The 16,521-nt window shown below is 63.1% G+C and overlaps 1 protein-coding gene across 3 annotated transcripts; it reads right to left on the minus strand.

Annotated features, from left to right (window-relative positions):
* Window positions 1-294: 294 nt before the first annotated feature.
* Window positions 295-12,600, minus strand: KANK3 (KN motif and ankyrin repeat domains 3). Of its 3 annotated transcripts, none has more exons than XM_075038290.1 (11): window positions 12,453-12,600; window positions 7,270-7,344; window positions 5,255-6,967; window positions 4,999-5,098; window positions 4,638-4,850; window positions 4,004-4,091; window positions 3,418-3,637; window positions 2,929-3,071; window positions 2,405-2,605; window positions 2,216-2,314; window positions 295-1,960 (listed from the first exon to the last, which is right to left on the minus strand). In XM_075038290.1, exons 2-11 carry the CDS (start codon window positions 7,304-7,306, stop codon window positions 1,907-1,909), a joined length of 2,868 nt encoding a protein of 955 aa, XP_074894391.1. In that variant the 5' UTR covers window positions 7,307-7,344; window positions 12,453-12,600; the 3' UTR covers window positions 295-1,906. The 3 variants fall into 3 exon arrangements, with proteins under 3 accessions (XP_074894391.1, XP_074894389.1, XP_074894390.1); XM_075038288.1 differs by having other exon boundaries at window positions 295-1,963; XM_075038289.1 differs by having other exon boundaries at window positions 295-1,963; window positions 12,448-12,571.
* Window positions 12,601-16,521: the final 3,921 nt, after the last annotated feature.

Here is a 16,521-nt window from a genome sequence, read left to right on the forward strand (position 1 = left end):
ATAATGCAGCTTAGTATCAGAGTACCAGGGTGAACCAAGGGTAGTGAAGGGCTATGTCTGGTCCCAGCGTCCTGCTTGGTCCTGTGAAGTGAAACAGGCCAGAAGACACCACAGTACCCAACTGGAACAGTTGAGCTGGAAGAAAACCAGACTGATGGATGTAGTCAGTTCATAAACTTGCAGGGAATTAATTGAAACATGCGGGCACCTGCTCAGGGTGAGGGCTGTGCCAGGCTGTCCCTCTGCTGAAGCTGTTCTGGGGGTTTTATCTTGAGCCAGGCAGGAGGCTGCTGATGGATGGTCACTGTAATATTTCAAAATAATTTTACTTTAAAATTTATTTATATCTTAAAAATAAACATCAGTATTAAAATATCAGTAAACAAACCTGTGAGACCAAAGCAGTGAGTATGGAATACATAGAGGATAGTGTACTAGAGAGTGGCTGTGAGCATTGTATATTAACTTCAGTGCAAAGCTGAAACAGGCCCACTGCGAGGACAGCAGCGTGTCGCCTAGAACAAGTTTCTTGGAGAGCATTTCCCAGCTTGCAGTATGGCTCAGACCAGGCCTCAGTGGGGCAAGAGTGATGGTGAGAAAGGCTGGGCCAAGGAGCAGAAATGGGGCTGTGATACGCGTTACCTTTGTGAAGGATTCAGAGCAGAGCTGGCTTCACATGCAAAAGCCTTTTTCCTCCTGATACTTAGTCCTTACCTTGTCTGTTCCCACCCTGCCTGGTGCACACACACTCGCACAGACATACACACGTCTTCCGACATACGCATCCATCTCCACGGGCCCTAGGCTCTCTCTGAGCTCTTCTTGCCGATCTCTTTTTTTTCTGGAGCTATCCTGAGCTGCTCTCCTCCCCTTTGGGAAGGAAAGTGGGCAGAGAGCGACTTGCTTGTGGGCTCTGGTTGCCTTCACAGTCAGTGGCTATAAGACTGTTTAAAATGGGAAATGTTTAGGAGGTAATTGCTATTTTTCTCTTGGAAGAAGGTCCCTGCTCCCTGTGTGGGGTATTGGGGTGCAGTCTCAGTCCCTAAAGCCATTCATGGCTCTTGGCCCCCTTCTGTCAGCTTGGCTGCAGCCCCGAGTGCCCAGAAGTTTTGCTCCCATTGAGCAAATCAAACCACCAAGTGATTTCATGTTGAACTCCATCCTTTGACTGAGCAATATAATTTTTTTGCTTTGTGTGCTTGTGCTAGAAAAAATTCAGATTTCAGCCAGGAAAGGAAATGCCAGAAAAGAAGGGCAAGTATTTCAGTCTGGAAGTGCTCCCAGCCTGCGTCTGAGGCAGTGTTAACCAGCTCATTTGTGTCCCCTCTCCCATCACTGCACAGGACTCTCCTGCTGAGCACCTCTTCCCTGCCGGTACCATGCAGTACAGTGGGGTCCAGAAGCTGATGCTCGCCCTCCTGCAGCCCTGCTCCCTGTCGCCAGCTCTGCTGCCTTCCTGGAGCTGCCAGGAGCTGGCTAAGAGAGCAGAAACCAGGTGCTATTTCTGGTTTGTTTTGTGCTGTTCCAGTGAGTTAACGACTTGCAGAGGGCTCCAAGGTGGTGCAGCTCCAGCGGTCATGGCAGAGAGCAGGGCTGATGGGGAGCAAAGGGGATGGGGCTGCCTTCTGCTCGCTGCATTTCCCACCCTGAGGTCACTGGATGCTTGGCTCCTCTGTCACTTGGTGGAGTGAGGTGGCCGTGCATGGGCCGCTTCCAGCAGTAGAGACGGGTGAGCGAGGCCCAGGGATGGTGCCTGCTCTATTGACAGGAGAATTAAAGCATCTGCAGCCACAGAGAGCGATTCCGCACGCAAAGGAGTGGCAGGCAAGGGGACATAAATTACAGCCCAGTGCTGATGGTGGCTGGCTGGCACACAGTTGACCCCTGGCTGGATCTGAAGATCACTCTAATTTGGTTTCTTGGGGCTCCCAGGGCTCTTCATGGCTGTCAGTGATGTCCCCTGCTGCAGAGAGAGCAGAGTCATGAAATGTCACCAGAGACCCCTCTGGCAACTCCTGGCCAGGGTCAGCCAGGCTGATTCCCTGCTACTGAGGATGCACCAAACATGTGGTGCCTGGGATGCTCTGCTCTTGCCCCTGCAGTCCCTTCCTGGGGAGCATTATCTGTGTCACAGCCCTGTCCCCCCCCACCATGGGGCCACCTCCATGGCCCTTGTGTGGGGCAGGTGGCAGGAGGGGGGGGCTGCAGTACTCACGGGCAGCTGTGCCTTTGTGCCATTGAGGTGGGCATAGAGGAGCACGGCGATGTTGCTGTGGCCAGCCTCCAGCGCGATGGCAACAGCATTGTTCCCATCCTAAAAAGGAAGGGAGAGCGCTTGGGAAGAGGTTTGGGGACAGGATGTGGGGTGGGCGAGCATCCCCAGGTCCCAGCAGCAGAGGCTTACACTGTCCACGATGGAGATGTTGCAGGTGGGCTGAGCCAGCAGCAGCTTCACGGTCTCCACGCGGCCGTGCTCGCAGGCGCACATCAGCGCGGTCGAGCCCTCCTCATCCTGCAGGTTCACATCGGCTCCGCAGGCGAGCAGGGCTTCCACCATCTCCTGCCGGCCGTGGCTGACGGCCAGCATCAGCGCTGTCTGGCCAGCCTGTGACACAAGGGATGCTGCCAGGCTGCTCCCGCCCCGGCTGTGCCACCCACTCTTCCCAGTGCCCCAGGGAGGGACCGCTGCTGTCCCCAGTGCCCACATGGTCTCTGAGCACCTCCCTGACTGGAGCTTACGTGTGGGTGAGACCTGAGAGCCCTGATGCCAGGCAGCAGGAGCTCCTAATGTGATGCCCTCCTCATGTACCAGCCCCTCCAGGTTTTGGAGCCACAGTTCTCCCTTGGAAGAGCCAAGTGTGGCCCTGGCTGCTGCTTGGGGATGGGGGGAGAGGGACAGGCCATGGTGGCCCCCCAACCCACACCAACCTGGCTGGCCTTGGCGTTGACATTGCCCATGCTGAAGAGCCTCCTGACCACGTTCATGTCATCCTCCTGCTCAACGGCCGCCAGTGCTGCCAGCATGAGAGCTGTATAGCCGGCTTTGTTCTGGTGGTCCACGTTACAGACCCCTGCGAGGATGGGCAGAGTCAGGGGGGCTCAGGGTGCTGCGGGGCTGGTGGGAGGCACAGACCAAGCCGTGTGCCTGGCTCCTGCCCTGCGCAGGGTGCTGCAGGCTGTCCCACAGCCCCGTGGGCACAGACCTGCTGATGGGTCCCCCCACATCAAATCTGGGCTCCCAAAGGGCTGGGGTGGCTGCTCAACCCCCCCCACCTATGCACAGACACAGCCCAGGGCAGTTCTCCCTGCCCCTCTGCTGTCGGCACCTTGCCCCATGCCTTCCAGGGCCAGGATGTGACGTGGGGTACAGAGTGGGATGGTGGCAGGGGGACGTTTCTGGGGGTGGGGGGCACTGACCCGTGTCCAGCAGCAGCCGCACGATGTGGAAGTTGGAGTGGGAGACGCTGTAGTGCAGGGCCGTGTTGCCGTTCCCGTCTGCCAGGTTCACCACGTGGGCCAGGAGAGCTGGCGAGACCTCGGCAAAGGCCAGGAGGTGGTTGGCGACCGTGTCGGGGATGGATGACTTCTGGCTGGACAGACGGAACCACTCCTGCAGGACCAGGCTGCTGCTGGCAAGCTGCGGGCAGTGGATGGGGCTGAGCTGGGGACCATGGCTCCACACACCCCCCCAAGCCTCTGCACGGCCCCTTCCCCCAACCCCAGCATCCACCCTGCTGCTGCCGGCCCCAGTGGGGAGCAGAAATGCTGCTCCAGAGGGAACTGGGGGAAGGCAGGACCCTGAAACCCCAAAATCATGCTGGGATGGCCCAAACTGAGTTCACACGGGTTTTGGGGTATCTGAGATAAAGCCTGAAGCAAAGGGCTGTGTTTTGGGGCAAGGTGCTGAGCTGGGCTTTGCTGGCCCATCTTTGGGGAGGGCCAGCCTCAGGGGGGACCCCGGCAGGGGCTAGGTGAGCCATCCCACCCGCAGCACCCCACTCACCACCTCTTTGCTCTTGGTGGCACTGGGGTGGCCCAGGTGGGTCTTGACGATGAGGCAGGCCTCCCGCATCCTGGGGCTCAGCTCGAACCTGGGGAGAGCATGAGGGCGTCTGCGGTGGGGCTGCATTGCCCCACCAAAGCCACACTGGCAAGGGGCACCCGGAGTCCCCCCCACAGAGCCTTTGCTCCTCTCCCCGATGCCTGTGAGCCTCCACGAGCTCCCCATGGTGTAATGTCCAGCCCGGTGGCTGCACCCTGGCAGCTTCAGCCTCTGCAAACCCCCACTGAACTGAGCCTTACATGGACACGCTCAGGCATGATTTACCCACTTTTAGGCCAAATTTTTTCCTTCTGTTGAAAAATGCTATTAAGGGGTGTTGGGTTGGGTTTTTTTTTTGTCCGTCTCCAAACTTTCTTCTGGAAAGAGGCATCTGGGGCCTCGGTCTCATCCTTTCCTTAGCAGACCCAAGAAGCTGGAAGCATTTTTTCCTGCCAAATGGTTTCTGCAGGAGCTGAATGTGTTTTTCTCATCGGCTGCACCCAAACCGGGGTAGATGCCCTGAGTCGGCAGGGCTGGTGCCGGCCCGTGGCTCCCAGCTGCACGGGGTGAGGGAGCCTTCCCCATCGGCACTTACTTCTCCTTTACCTCGGGGGGCTCCGGCAGGGTCACGCCGGCCCCCTCACGCTCCCGTCCTGGCTCACGCTCGCCTTCCTCAGCCTCCTCATCCGAGGTTTCAGTGTCTCCCAGCTCCTCGCTGTTGGAGCTGTCGGCTGAAACCTTCTCAGAGGAGCTGTCTCCTTCTTCCTCCTCCTCCTCCTCCTCCTCCTCGCTGGATGTGCTCTCATACCTGCACAGAGGGAGGATGCTCAGTGGCAACGTGGCACCCAGCTGGTGCCCTCCAGGCCCCCCCTCATTGCCACTGCCCCCAGTCCAGGAGGGAGATGCTGGGGGCCGGGGCTGGCCCAGGCGTGTGGCAGGAGCCCCTTGGCACGTACTCCCCGTTCAGCACGCCCACAAACTGCAGGCTCTTCTTGCTCCCGTCGGTGTCACTCCGGGGGGGACCGTCCCGCTTCTTCATGATGGACTTCAGGGCTCCTGGGGGTAGAGAGATGGGTGTCAGGGGCCAGCGAGCAGGAACCTCCCCCCTGGGGCTGCCCAGGCACCCCAAACCCACCAGACTCCCGGGCGGGCATCCCTTCCCACAGGAACGTCCCAGCCCAGACCCTGGTGTCATCCCCAGGGACAACTCACCGGACGTAGGGCTCGGGGCAGCTCCAGCATCCTGCGCCATGGACGGGTCCCGGCCGCTGTGCGTTGTCTCTGGCGTGGCTGCCTTGGGGACCGGGTTGCCCTGGCACGTCCCCCCCATTGCTCCCGTGCCCTGTGCTGAGGGGCCGCTCGGGGCACGGCCCGCACCGGGTTCCATCTCGCCCGCTGGGACGGTGTCGCCCACGTCAGTCTGGCTGCCCTTGTCTTTGCACCTGCCGGCCGAATCGGGTCCGACCGCCACGTCTCGCCCGTCGGGGCGGCAGCCCACCCCGACGCAGGTGGTTGGCGGGCAGCACTCCACGCTCGCCTCCGCCGTCTCCAGGGGGTCGCCGGCCGCCCGGTTCTGCGTCACCACCGCCGCCTCCACCAGCGCCTCGGCCACCTGCGGCTTGGCCGTCACCTCCTTGTCCGCCCGCCCGCGGGGCCGGCGGGCGCACACCTCCAGCCGCAGCTCCTCCAGCTCCCGAGTGGCCTCCCGCAGGTGACCCTCCATCAGGGCGATCACCTCCTTCTGGTGTCCCACTGTCTGCTGCAGCAGCTCCAGCTCCCGCTCTGCCTCGCTGCTCAGCCCCAGCGAGGACTCCAGCACCCAGACGGCCGCGTCCCTGCGCTCCCTCACCCCGCTGTCCGGCACGTCGCCGCCGTCCCGCTGCGACCGGTAGTAGAAGACCGCGTCGGTCATGGCCCGATCCTCGCCCACCGCCACGGAGCGGCACAGCCTCTCGGGGGCCCTGGGGCTCCTGCCCGACCAAGCCCTGCCGCCCCGCTCCGGCACGGCCAGCTTCTCCGTCAGCTTCCTCAGCTCCGCGACCTTGCTCGCTCGCCCCTTTGCCGGCTCCGTTTCGCTCTCCGGCCCCGCTCGGGGTGGCTCCTCACCCCCCGTCACCACCTCGGAGCCAGGGGGGTGGCCAAAAGCCTCGCCGGGCTCTGCCGACAGCTTCTCCATCAGCTTCGCCTTCTCCCTCTTCAGCTCGCAGATCTGCATCTCCAGGAGGGGGATGGTTTTCACCTGCTCCTCCAGGTCCCGGAGCTGCCGCAGGGCTGTGGCCATCTGCTCCCGCACGTGCTGCAACGGCGCAGCGCCGAGCCCCGCCGCCGGCGTGCTGCGCCCTGAGCTGCCGGGGCTTGCCCGTCCCCAGCCTGCCTGGCCCTCGGTGCCCGCCGGCACCCAGGGGGACGACTGACTCGGGGCACCCGGCGGGCCACCGCGGGAGAGACCACCGATATCCTGCAAATGGCCCTGCTCCTGCTCCAGCCTCCTGCTCGTCTCCAGCAAGGTCTTCTCCACCCGTGGGTTTCTCATGAGGCACTTGCGGGTGGGAGGTGGGAGCAGCCGCACCGGCGGCGGCGGCGAGACGGGGTGGGAGGTTGGCTTGCTCAGGGGCTCCAGGGGTGCCCGGCCGCGCGGGGACAGCAGCAGCGCGGTCCTGCCCTCCTCGCTGGCCGTGGAGGCGAGGGACTCGGTGGAGGTCCAGGCGCTGGCGTGGCTGCTGGGGCTGCGCAGGGCACTGGGTGGCTGCCGGGCCCCTTTCGCCCTGCGAGGCAGCGGCACTTTCTTGAGTGTTTGGCCGCTTTCGATGTCATTGACGTATTTCAGGAAATCCAGGTCCAGGAGGAAGCCGTAGGGGGTTTCCACTGAATACGAGCTCTTCTCCCCATCGTCCTGGTCCCGGTACAAGAATGGGCCCCCAAGATCTGCAAGAGAAGCAGGGATGGTTAGGCAGGGACCCCATGGAGACAGGAAGGCTTTCCCAACTTCATTACACTGGGATTTGCAGCCTGCAGCCCCGCTCCCTGCTGTGATGCTGCTGGCAGTGAGCCCAGCGGATGGCCCGTCCCTGGCACCCTCGGTGCCGTTGAGCATCACAGGGCACCCACTCTCTGCCAGGGTCAGTGCTGGGGGTGAGGAAACCCACTGGGACAGGACAGGAAAGCTCAGCCATTCCCCTCACGCTCCTTCCACCGCTCCTGCCTGGTGACAACCCCGGTCCCTTTACCTGGGAGGTTCTGGTTCAGGGGTGCAGGCTGAGCCATCTTCTCCCCGGGATGCTGCTGACCAGGGAACCATCAACCTGCAACAACAATGGGGCCACATCTGGTGAAACCCTGTAAATGGGGGGGCCGGTGAGCCCCACATGGCCGCAAACCACTGCCCCCCACCCGAGGAGCACCCCACGGCCACCCCCCCACCATCCGCCAGGCCCCCCTCGCCTCCCTCCAGCCCTGGTGCCGCGGGGCTGAAGCTCAAGCCGGCGGCCGGGCAGGCAAGTGTGGCACTGCCTGCGGGGCTGGAGATTGTTTGTACATTTAAGGAATGCTTCGCAGCCCGGGCTGGGATGGCCGCGGTGGTCACGCTGCCAGCTCCGAGGGTGCAGAGTCATGAGTCAGAGCTCAGCTGCGTTGGGGAGCGGGCTGGAAAAAAAAAAAAAAAAAAAAAAAAAAGAGGCTGCAGCCTTTACGGGTGCGATTCTCAGCGGAGAAGTTTGCTTTGGATAAAGGGAATCGATGCTTTTGCAAAGCCACGTGACCGCAGGCAGCTGCCAGCACCCATCAGTCGCTGGGTGTGATGTCTGGCCTCGCGGTGTCCTGCGCTGCCCATCCCTGCCTCGGGGGTGTCTCGAGGGCCGGTGACCCCTAGGAGGGACCTGGCTGGTTTTCCCTGTTGATAATGCAGGATAAGGCATGGTGGGAGGCGAGGGGGAATGAAATGGGAGCCTGGTTTTCCCAGGAGCCGGGCACGGGCACGCTGGAGGAGAGCCAGAGGGATGCGGCTGCGGTCCAGGGGTGAGCTCACGGCTGGGGGTGCTGCCAGCTGTGAGAGTTCAGCTGGGACCTGCCACAACATCTGGCTGCATCTGGGTGCCGGGGTCCAGGTGGGAAATGCTCCTGGTGGGATTGGGATGGGGCAAACAGACCCCCCCGAGGCCCCACTGCTGCTGCACATGGTGTCACCCTCCAGGGACCCGCCTGGTCCCTGCCCACGGGCTGCAGGTGGCCACGGGGCTGCGCAGCTGTCGGCGGGCACAGCATTTGGCACCAGGCTATTTTCAGAAGAAAGCAGGGGAGGAGGCATACCGCAGAGAAAAGGAAGCTCAGGCACAGCCCTGAGGGAAGCTGAGGCTCAGCGCTGCGCAGAGAACAGCGCAAGATCTGGCCTCGGCTGCAGAGAGAAACACCCGCATCCATCCCCAAATCCTCTGCCTGTGAGAACCAGAGGATCCAGACTTTTCTAGCGGAGATGCTGCGGCTGCCCCTGTCACCCGGCCCAGCTTGGGGAAGATGTGACAGCCCCCGGCTTGCACCCGCTGCCCACGACGATGCCACCTGCTGCTCCCCAGCCCTGGCTGGGCCACCGTGGCCACCAGCCCGTGGCTCGCCCTGACCACACAAGTGCCAGAAGCCGGGGCAGCAGCTGTGCTGCGGGCAGACCCGGGCCAGGCTCAGGCTGGGCACCCAGGCGACGTGGCAGCTCCATGACAGCACCCCTTCCACATCCCTTGGGAACATCCCGGCTCCATGCTGGCACCCCACCATTCCCATGCCACTGGCTTCATACCTAAAAGGGTCCGCGCATCCCTCGCCTCGCCTAATCCCTCCTGCCCCAGGAAGCAGCCGGCTTCCTCCTCCGCACAGCCCTCGCTGCAGGTAATTAAACAGCGCCGGGGCCAGGGCAAACTTCCCACCGGGCTCCGCGCACGCCGTAAATCAAACGGGAGGAAGAGGGAGAGCAACAGGAGCCAGAGCCAGCGGGTGTGTTTCCTTGGGGGAAGCAGCCGTCAGCTCCTTTCCGCTGCCCGGCTGGGTATTGTCCTGCCTGGGGCTGAGCCAGAAAAAGCCGCCTCCGCCGGGACCCTGCCAGGAGGTCTCCCGCACCGCTCCTCCCGCTTGTGGCAAAGGTGCCCTTTCTGCCAGTACTGCCCCGCTGTCCCCTCCGCTAACCCTGCTTGTCCCCCCTGCCACCTCGTGCTGACCCTTCAAGCTGACACCAGCAGCCGCTGTCAACTGGGCAGCTGTGCTGCCGTCCCCAAAGCCGGGGGGAGATCCTCCCGCAGCTCCCCTGTGGCTCTTGGCCCCCATTACTTTTGGTCTGATGGGATGGGTTGGACCCAGGGCAGGAGCTTGTGCCTTCACCCAGCTCTGAAACAAAGGCCCGGGCCAGGCGATGGGACCTGCAGGCTCCCAACCACGTGCAAATTGCCCCGGGATCCCCGCGATGTGCAAAACCTCGCAGGATCCCCGTGACGTGCAAACCCCTCTGGGGGGCTCGCAATGTGCAAACTGCCCCTGGGCTGCCGGCGGGCTGGGCTGAGCGTCGAGGCGAGGTGAGCGGCAGGCTGGATTTGAGCCGGCAAGGATTAGCAATGGAGGCAGACGGCCCCGGCACGCAGCAGCGGCGAGAGGGTTAAGTCCCCGCGCCCTCGGCCCAGCCACCGCTGGCACCTGCCGGGGCTTGGCCACACAAAGCCAGCCTTGTCCCCGGCCGGCCGGCATCACCACGGCACTGGTTCAAAGAGAAGCCGCTCTCCACCTGGGCTGAAGTCCCGACGGGGAGGACCGTGCCGGCCACTTTGGTGCCAAAGGCTGATTTTTGGCAGTGCCGGTCGCTTCCCTGGGCACCGGGGTTTGGTGCTGCCAGAGCTGGGCACAGGGACCCCTGGGTGCCGCAGGCAGGGCACCCTGCATGATCCCAGCTTCCTTCAGAAGAAATGGAAGCATTGTTTCTAGCCCCGGTGTTTCTGCAGAAAAGCAGGATGGTACAAAGCGAAGCGCTGCTGGGGAGGCTTGGTAGCAAGAGGAGGAGGAGGAGGATGCGCGGGGACCCAGTTGTCCCTGTGGAAGCAGGACTACACTTCGCCCTAGTCTCGCACTTCTATTTCCCCCTCTTGCTGTCGTACCGATGCCAACACAGGAAACTTTGGGCCAAAACCGGAGCCGCTCCACTCAATTACAATAAAAAGCCATGTCAGGGACAGGGCAGCCTGGGCACAGCTTGGGTACCATCCAGTATCCGTGCCCCAGCCCCAGCCAACCCTCTGGGACCCCTGGCCTCATGGTCCCCGGGGCGATCCTCCCTCTGGGACCCCAAGCCCCCTGTCTGGCAGGGGACAAGCCTGGGGGAGCTATTTTTAAAGCTCTGGACTCCTTTGGGCCTTTCCCTTGCCAGAGGCACAAGCGGGGCAGCCCCCACCCCGGCTCGGCCACGCGCCGCTGCGCAGCCCAAGCCACTCCACTGGCGTGGCCGGGGCTGGACACGGGGAAGGCTCTCCCCTGCTCTCCTCCCGAGCCAAAATACTGAGGTCATGAGGAATGTGAGAAGAACAGAGTCCAGAGCAGCCCTGGCCAGTGCAACTTGATTTATCTCAGCGAGGCACGCTTCCCCGAAGCTGCGTGCAGGCGATAAGCCCCGAAGCTCGGGGCCGAGGCTGTTCCAAAGTTAAAGGGAAACCACTGAGCAAGCACACGGCTTCCTCCGCTGCTAGTGACCTGCCAGGATTCGGGTTTCTCACACGGTCCAGGTCATGGGTACCCGTCACCTGCAGTGTCACCCGCCAGCGCTGCAGGATGGGCGCAGATGGGAGGTATCCAAGGCTCATCGCACCTTCCCAGCCACCCATCCTGTCCCCATCCCCTGCCAGTACGGGATGGCCCATGCTCCGTGCCACCTGCTGTCCCTGCACCCGCTCGCCCAGGCCACCTCGGCCATGCCATCCAGGCTGGGGCTGCTCCTGGAGAAGCTGGATCCTGTGCGGGTGGGTGCGCCGGCGCTGACCCAGAGAGGGAAGGGGAAACGCTTCAATCTTCTCAGCAGCCTAACTTCGGGGTTGGGCTGTTATTTCTGGAGCTGTCGTCATTGTCGGCCCGGTCGGTCGGGAGGCCGCAGGGGCTGCTCGGGCTCTGCAACCCACTCCAGCACCTTGGGGACCTCCCCGAGCTCGCACAACACCTGGACAACAGGCGCACAGTCCGTACTCACATGGGGATCCGCTCTACGTGTCCTGTCACACCTACAGCTGTATAGGGCTCCTGTATCTCCACTAGAAAACATTACCACTTGTCCCGCACCCTCACTGCAGCTGCCCACCAGCACTTTCCACCAACAAACACCTCCCTGATTCCCTCAGGGCTGGTGACAACACACAGAGTCAGCAACGAGCCCCAAAGGCCTGGGATCACCCTGCTGCAAGGAGGTGCTTGGGGATGAAATTATTAAATTCGCACCCAGGGTGCACAGGCACCATTGGGGTACATGCACAGCGCCGGGCACAGCCCCACGGCGGGTTCCCCATGTGCACGCAGGGAGCACCCTGAACCCCGCAGCACCCCACGTGCACTCCAGCACCCCAGAGGGGCTTGCGGCAGCCTAGGGTGCCCTGCCACACTTCCAACCTTGTGGGTCCCCAGCACCCTGGGGGTCCTGCAGCACCTTGACCCCTGAGGAGCCCCAGCACCCCGGGGTGCCCCCCAGCATCTCCAGTCCTGCAGGTCCCCAGTGCCCTGCGGTGCCTGCAGCACCCCCAGCCCTGTGGGTCCCCAGCACCCTGGGGGTCCTGCAGCACCTCAAGCCCTGAGGAGCCCCAGCACCCCGGGGTGCCCCCCAGCATCTCCAGTCCTGCAGGTCCCCAGTGCCCTGCGGTGCCTGCAGCACCCCCAGCCCTGTGGGTCCCCTGTACCCTTGGGTGCTCCACAGCACCCCCAACCGTAACAGGTCCCCAGCACCCCGGGGAGCCCACCAGCACCCCCGCAACCTCATGGCTCCCCAGCGCCCCCGGGAGCCCCATAGCACCCCCAGCACCCTGCACGCCCCTGCACGTCGGGGCGGCCGCCGTCGGCCCAGGAGACCCCCCCGGGGACTCTCCGCCTCCGCCGGCCGGGGGTGGGCGGCCCCGCCCGGCGCCGGTACCGGCAGCTCCTGGCTGCGGGCACAAGTCCCGCTCCCGGTGCCGGTGCCGCCCGGGCGGAGCCCCCTCGGCGGTCCCGGCGGGCTCCGGAGCGACCCCTCGGCGGGCCCCGGGCGGCGGCGGCGGCTGCGGGGGCCCTGCGAGGCGCCGCCACCGGGACGAGCCTCCGCCCCGCCGCCGCCGGAGCCGCTCCCGGAGCCGGAGCCGCTCCCGGAGCCGGAACCGCCGTTGTCGGCCGGACCCCGCCATCCCGTCCCCGTCCCCGCCGCCCCTCACCTTACCGGCCGGGCGTCTGGGCTGCAGCCGGGCCCCAGCTCGGAGCCGCCGTCCCGGGCCCGGCGGCTCTGGGCTGCACCGCGGCGCCGGGCAGCGCTGCCCGCCGCAGCCCCGGGCCGAGGGCGGGTCGGCAGCGGGGCCGGGCGGGAAGGGGCCGGGGCGGGGCGGGGGCGGGTGACGATCGCCCCCGGGCCCCGGCCGGGACGGGCACCGCCCCCGGGACGGTGTTCACCCGCGGCGGGATCCCCGCTCATCGCTGGCACGGAGGGTCCCGCCGAGGTGGTGGTGGGGGGTCCCTGTCCCCGTGGCCCCCCGGGGTGGGATATCCCCGGTCCCCTGCGGGGGGGGAAGGGGTGTCCCAGTGAGCCCACGAAGTGTGTGGGGGGGTGTCCCCTGCTCTGGTCGCCCCGGGGGTCCCCTGTCCTGGTTACCCTGGGGATGGGGTGTCCCTTGTGAGCCCAGGAAGGGAGCTGTCTGCCCCAGTCAGCCCAGGGATGGGGGATCTCCTGCCCTAGTTACTACCCCTGGGGATGGGGGGGTCCTCTGCCCTGACCACCCTGGAGATGGGGGGTCCCCTGTCCTGGGTACCCCTGGGGATGGGGTGTCCCTACTCCAGTCACCCTGGGGGTGGGGATGTCCCCACCCTGCTCACCTCAGGAACGGTCACCCTGGAGAAAGGGGGGATCCCCTGACCATGTCACCCCGGCGCTGGGGGATCCCCTGCCCCAAGCTCAACACCGCTGCTGGCCAGGGGCCCGCGGGTGGCCGGGGTCCAGCTCCCTGCCCTGCCATCCTCCCCCCAGCACAGCCCCCCCGCAGCCTTGCCTGTCCCTGTGGCTTTGCATGCCGCCTGCCCTCGTCCCACCCGTGGCCGGGAGCCCTGTGCCGCTCGCCCCGGTTGGCCTCCCCGGTCCTGGCCCCGCTGGGTTTTTGGCAGCCCTCCCTCGTCCCAGCAGCAGGCTGTTTGTTTCCTTTTCTTGCCAGCTTTCTTCCCCGCCTGCTTCGCGTGTCGGTCGCTCAGCCGCTGAGGTCTGGGCCACCCTCCATCCTGCAGGGACCCCTGGCAGTTTCACACTTTAAACTTGCCCGCACTAACTGCTCCAACCCCTTTCAACGCTGAAACCCTCAGCAAAGATTTTTGCTTCTTTTTCTTTCCTTTTCAGCTGCTGAACCCCGCGGGTATTTTTCCACAGCCAGCTCTTCTGTAACACTACTCACGGGAAGAGCAGGAGAAACAAGATGTGCTTCCCAGCATCCCGCCCAGCTGCCGCCTGGCAGCTTCAGGACTTCCTGAGAAAGGGTTTGCATCCGGACGGAAGTACCTTAATAGCCCTAATGGATCTACCTCCACCAACAGCCCTCATCCCTCTCTAACCCATTTACATACTTGGCCTCTCCGGCATCCTGTGGTAATGAACTCAGTGATTTCATGCCCTCTTCTGTCTCCAAAGCAGGTCTAGAATAGCACCGCTCTTGTCGGTTCACTGACTGCTTGGCGAAGAAATCAGTTGGATCCTCTGTAGCTGGGTGGCTTGCCTTCTCCATCCAGATCTAGAAAGGTAAAGTCCGGAGCTATGTGTGAAGTCCCACCCGTGTCCGCTTGCCGGCTGCGCTGCAGAGCTCATGCTCCACGTCCCGGCTCAGAGCTCCACAAAGGGCCCACGTCCAGGTTCCTCGCTCCCACTCTTGGACAGCTGACAAAAATGTCACCCGTTGCCAAACAGCAATTCTTGTTTCCTCCTTGTGAAGGTAGGGGAAAAAAACCCTATGAAGGAGGAGTTCAGGAAAAATGAGCTTGGGAAAGCGATGTCACCCCAGCTCTGCAGGTGCCAGACATTGCCCATGCGACTGCTGCCACCCTGGCACCGGGGCAGAGCTGTGGGACAGCGGGGGCCCTTGAACCACCCAGCACTCCCGAGGAAATACAGACCTGGGGCTGCCTAAATTTGGTGCTGGAGCACAGAACTGTGGCAGCTCAGAGATATTTCCAGGCTAAAATTCAACAGCAGCCTTTGAACAAGAGGTGTTGAGTTGTTCCCTGTACTGATCAGACTCCTCTGGCTTTAAGCTCTGGTGGCCGGGAAGAATTAAACCCAAGTGAGAGCCCTTATTTCTAACATTCATGGTTTTCTGTGGAAACCCTGCAAAGTTCAAATACGAAGACATGGCCAAAGAAGTCACAAGGGCCGGGCGGTGTTTTAAACCCATGTAAATCACAACTGTATCTGGGAGGCAGCATGGACAAAAGCGCTTCCCAAGTTTCGGCTGTCGGCCGGCGCAGTGGCTTCACCCCGGGCCAGGGACGCCGACCCAGGACCGGTCGGAGCTGTGGCACCCGCCTGCCAGGGCCGGCAGCCACGGCCGAACCCAGGCTTGGAGGCAAATGGCAGTGCCTGCCGGCTTTCCTGCTGCGCTCGCGCGTGTGCCGAGCTTTGAGTTAGTAAAGGAGCAACCGCAAGGTTGTGGATATTCAGGTGGGTGCCTGCGTGGGTGGAAGACGTCTGGATGCTCAGTTCGCTTACGGATACAGGTTAGGATCTGGGATTGCCACAGCCTGGGACCGAGCTCTTGTATTCAGCATCTCTCTCATCGCCCTGCATGGAGCAGGGAGGAGGGCTAGCCAGGCTTTTGTTGCTGTTGTGGGGGCAGTTTTGCCAAAACCCGATGATTTTCTGGTGCTGGAATGTTCTAGTTCAGCTGTCTGGGGCTCTGCAGACTTTCATGGCATCGGGGCAGGGCCCAGCACCGCTGCCCCCGGCCCTGGGCCTCGCACTGGCTGGGGAAACCAGCCCTGACCCTCCCAAGACCACCCATCTGAACAAAAAGCTCCAGGACCTGATGAGTTTTCAATTAATCAGAAACATTAAAAAGCTTTTTTTTGGTCCAGAAGAGGGTCCCAAAAAATGGCTTTCCCTGAGAATCCAAATCCTTTGCCAGCCCCGACTGGGACTGCGCATGTGATCATACCTCAGTTTCCCCATCAGGGCAGCTGGAAAGGGAGTACGTGTGTGTGTGTGCATGTGTTGTGACGTGCACCAGCGTGGCAGGGTGCTTCTCTGCAGCGTGCCGGGGAACACAGCCCCAGGAGCTGGAAGTGGCTGCAGACTGACAGAGCAGGCTGCGTCCACGTCGCTCCGCACTCAGCACAGAAACTGAATGGTGTCAGCACACGAGAAAACACGCAAAGCTTGCCCAGGGTTTCAGCTGGCTGCGAGCAAGCTTTGCTGTCATCCTGCCTCATTCAGGTGCCCCTTGGATGGAGACAGTCTGAGAAACGCTGCTGGAGATGCCGGTAGGGAAGGGCTGCAGCCCTGTGTGCTGCAGCACGAGCCATCCTGCTCGCTGCAGCTCTGGACAACTCTGTTTACTCCCTGGGCAGTGGGATCCCAAATCCCTGGGGACACTGGTCCCCTTCATGGCCAGCAGGCTCCCGAAGCCGTGAGCATCTCGGTCCTCTCTAGGGCAGCGGCTCCTGAAGCCCTGGGTGTCCTGGGCTGGCTAGTGGTGGCCCATGGCTGGGAGAAGCTGTGCCTGCTCAGGGTGCACCTGGAAAAGCAGCCGGTGGGGTGTGTTCCAGCCATTTCCTGGCTGCCTGAGTTCATCTCCGCTTGCTCCAGCTCCACCGTGCCTGTCTGAGCTCGGCTCCCGCTCCGTCAACCCTTCCACAGCCCCGCGAGTGGGCTGGCCAGGCTGGGCATGGCGTGGGACCCATGGGCCAAGGCTGGCCGGGACTTTGCCTGGCACGGTCCCTGTATGAAAGCGGCGTGAACGCCTCCGCATCACATAAATAAACCAGCCCAGCATGCTTCCCTCCCGGCAGGCTCGGCTGTCCCTGCCCAGCCCGGCCGCAGCAGGATGTCCTTGTTTTCTGCCCGCGCGTTTGGGAGCGGGCAGGAAGCTCGTTTCCTCTCGTTGCCTCTCTGCTCGGATCCTTCCTCCCCGGGATGCTGCAGCAAAACAAAGGGCCCAAGAGTGGAGCAGGAGCAGCTTCCCCAGCTCTCCAGCCATGAGCGGGCCAGTAGGACCTGGGGAAGGATTCTCAAGGGGCTGCCGGACGCTCGCACTGGGCTCAGA

This window comes from Buteo buteo, chromosome 10 (genome assembly GCF_964188355.1).
Source record: "Buteo buteo chromosome 10, bButBut1.hap1.1, whole genome shotgun sequence".
Classification (NCBI taxonomy): domain Eukaryota; kingdom Metazoa; phylum Chordata; class Aves; order Accipitriformes; family Accipitridae; genus Buteo; species Buteo buteo.

What these genes read in the sequence shown, in the direction of transcription:
- KANK3 (XM_075038288.1), bottom strand. Translation starts at nt 7,306, where the DNA reads ATGGCTCAGCCTGCACCCCTGAACCAGAACCTCCCAG. An exon ending in GTGGGCGTGCTGAACGGGGA is followed by an intron (nt 4,851 to 4,998) that starts GTACGTGCCAAG and finishes CCCTCTGTGCAG; the next exon opens with GTATGAGAGCACATCCAGCG. An exon ending in ACATCTCCATCGTGGACAGT is followed by an intron (nt 2,315 to 2,404) that starts GTAAGCCTCTGC and finishes CTTCCTTTTTAG; the next exon opens with GATGGGAACAATGCTGTTGC.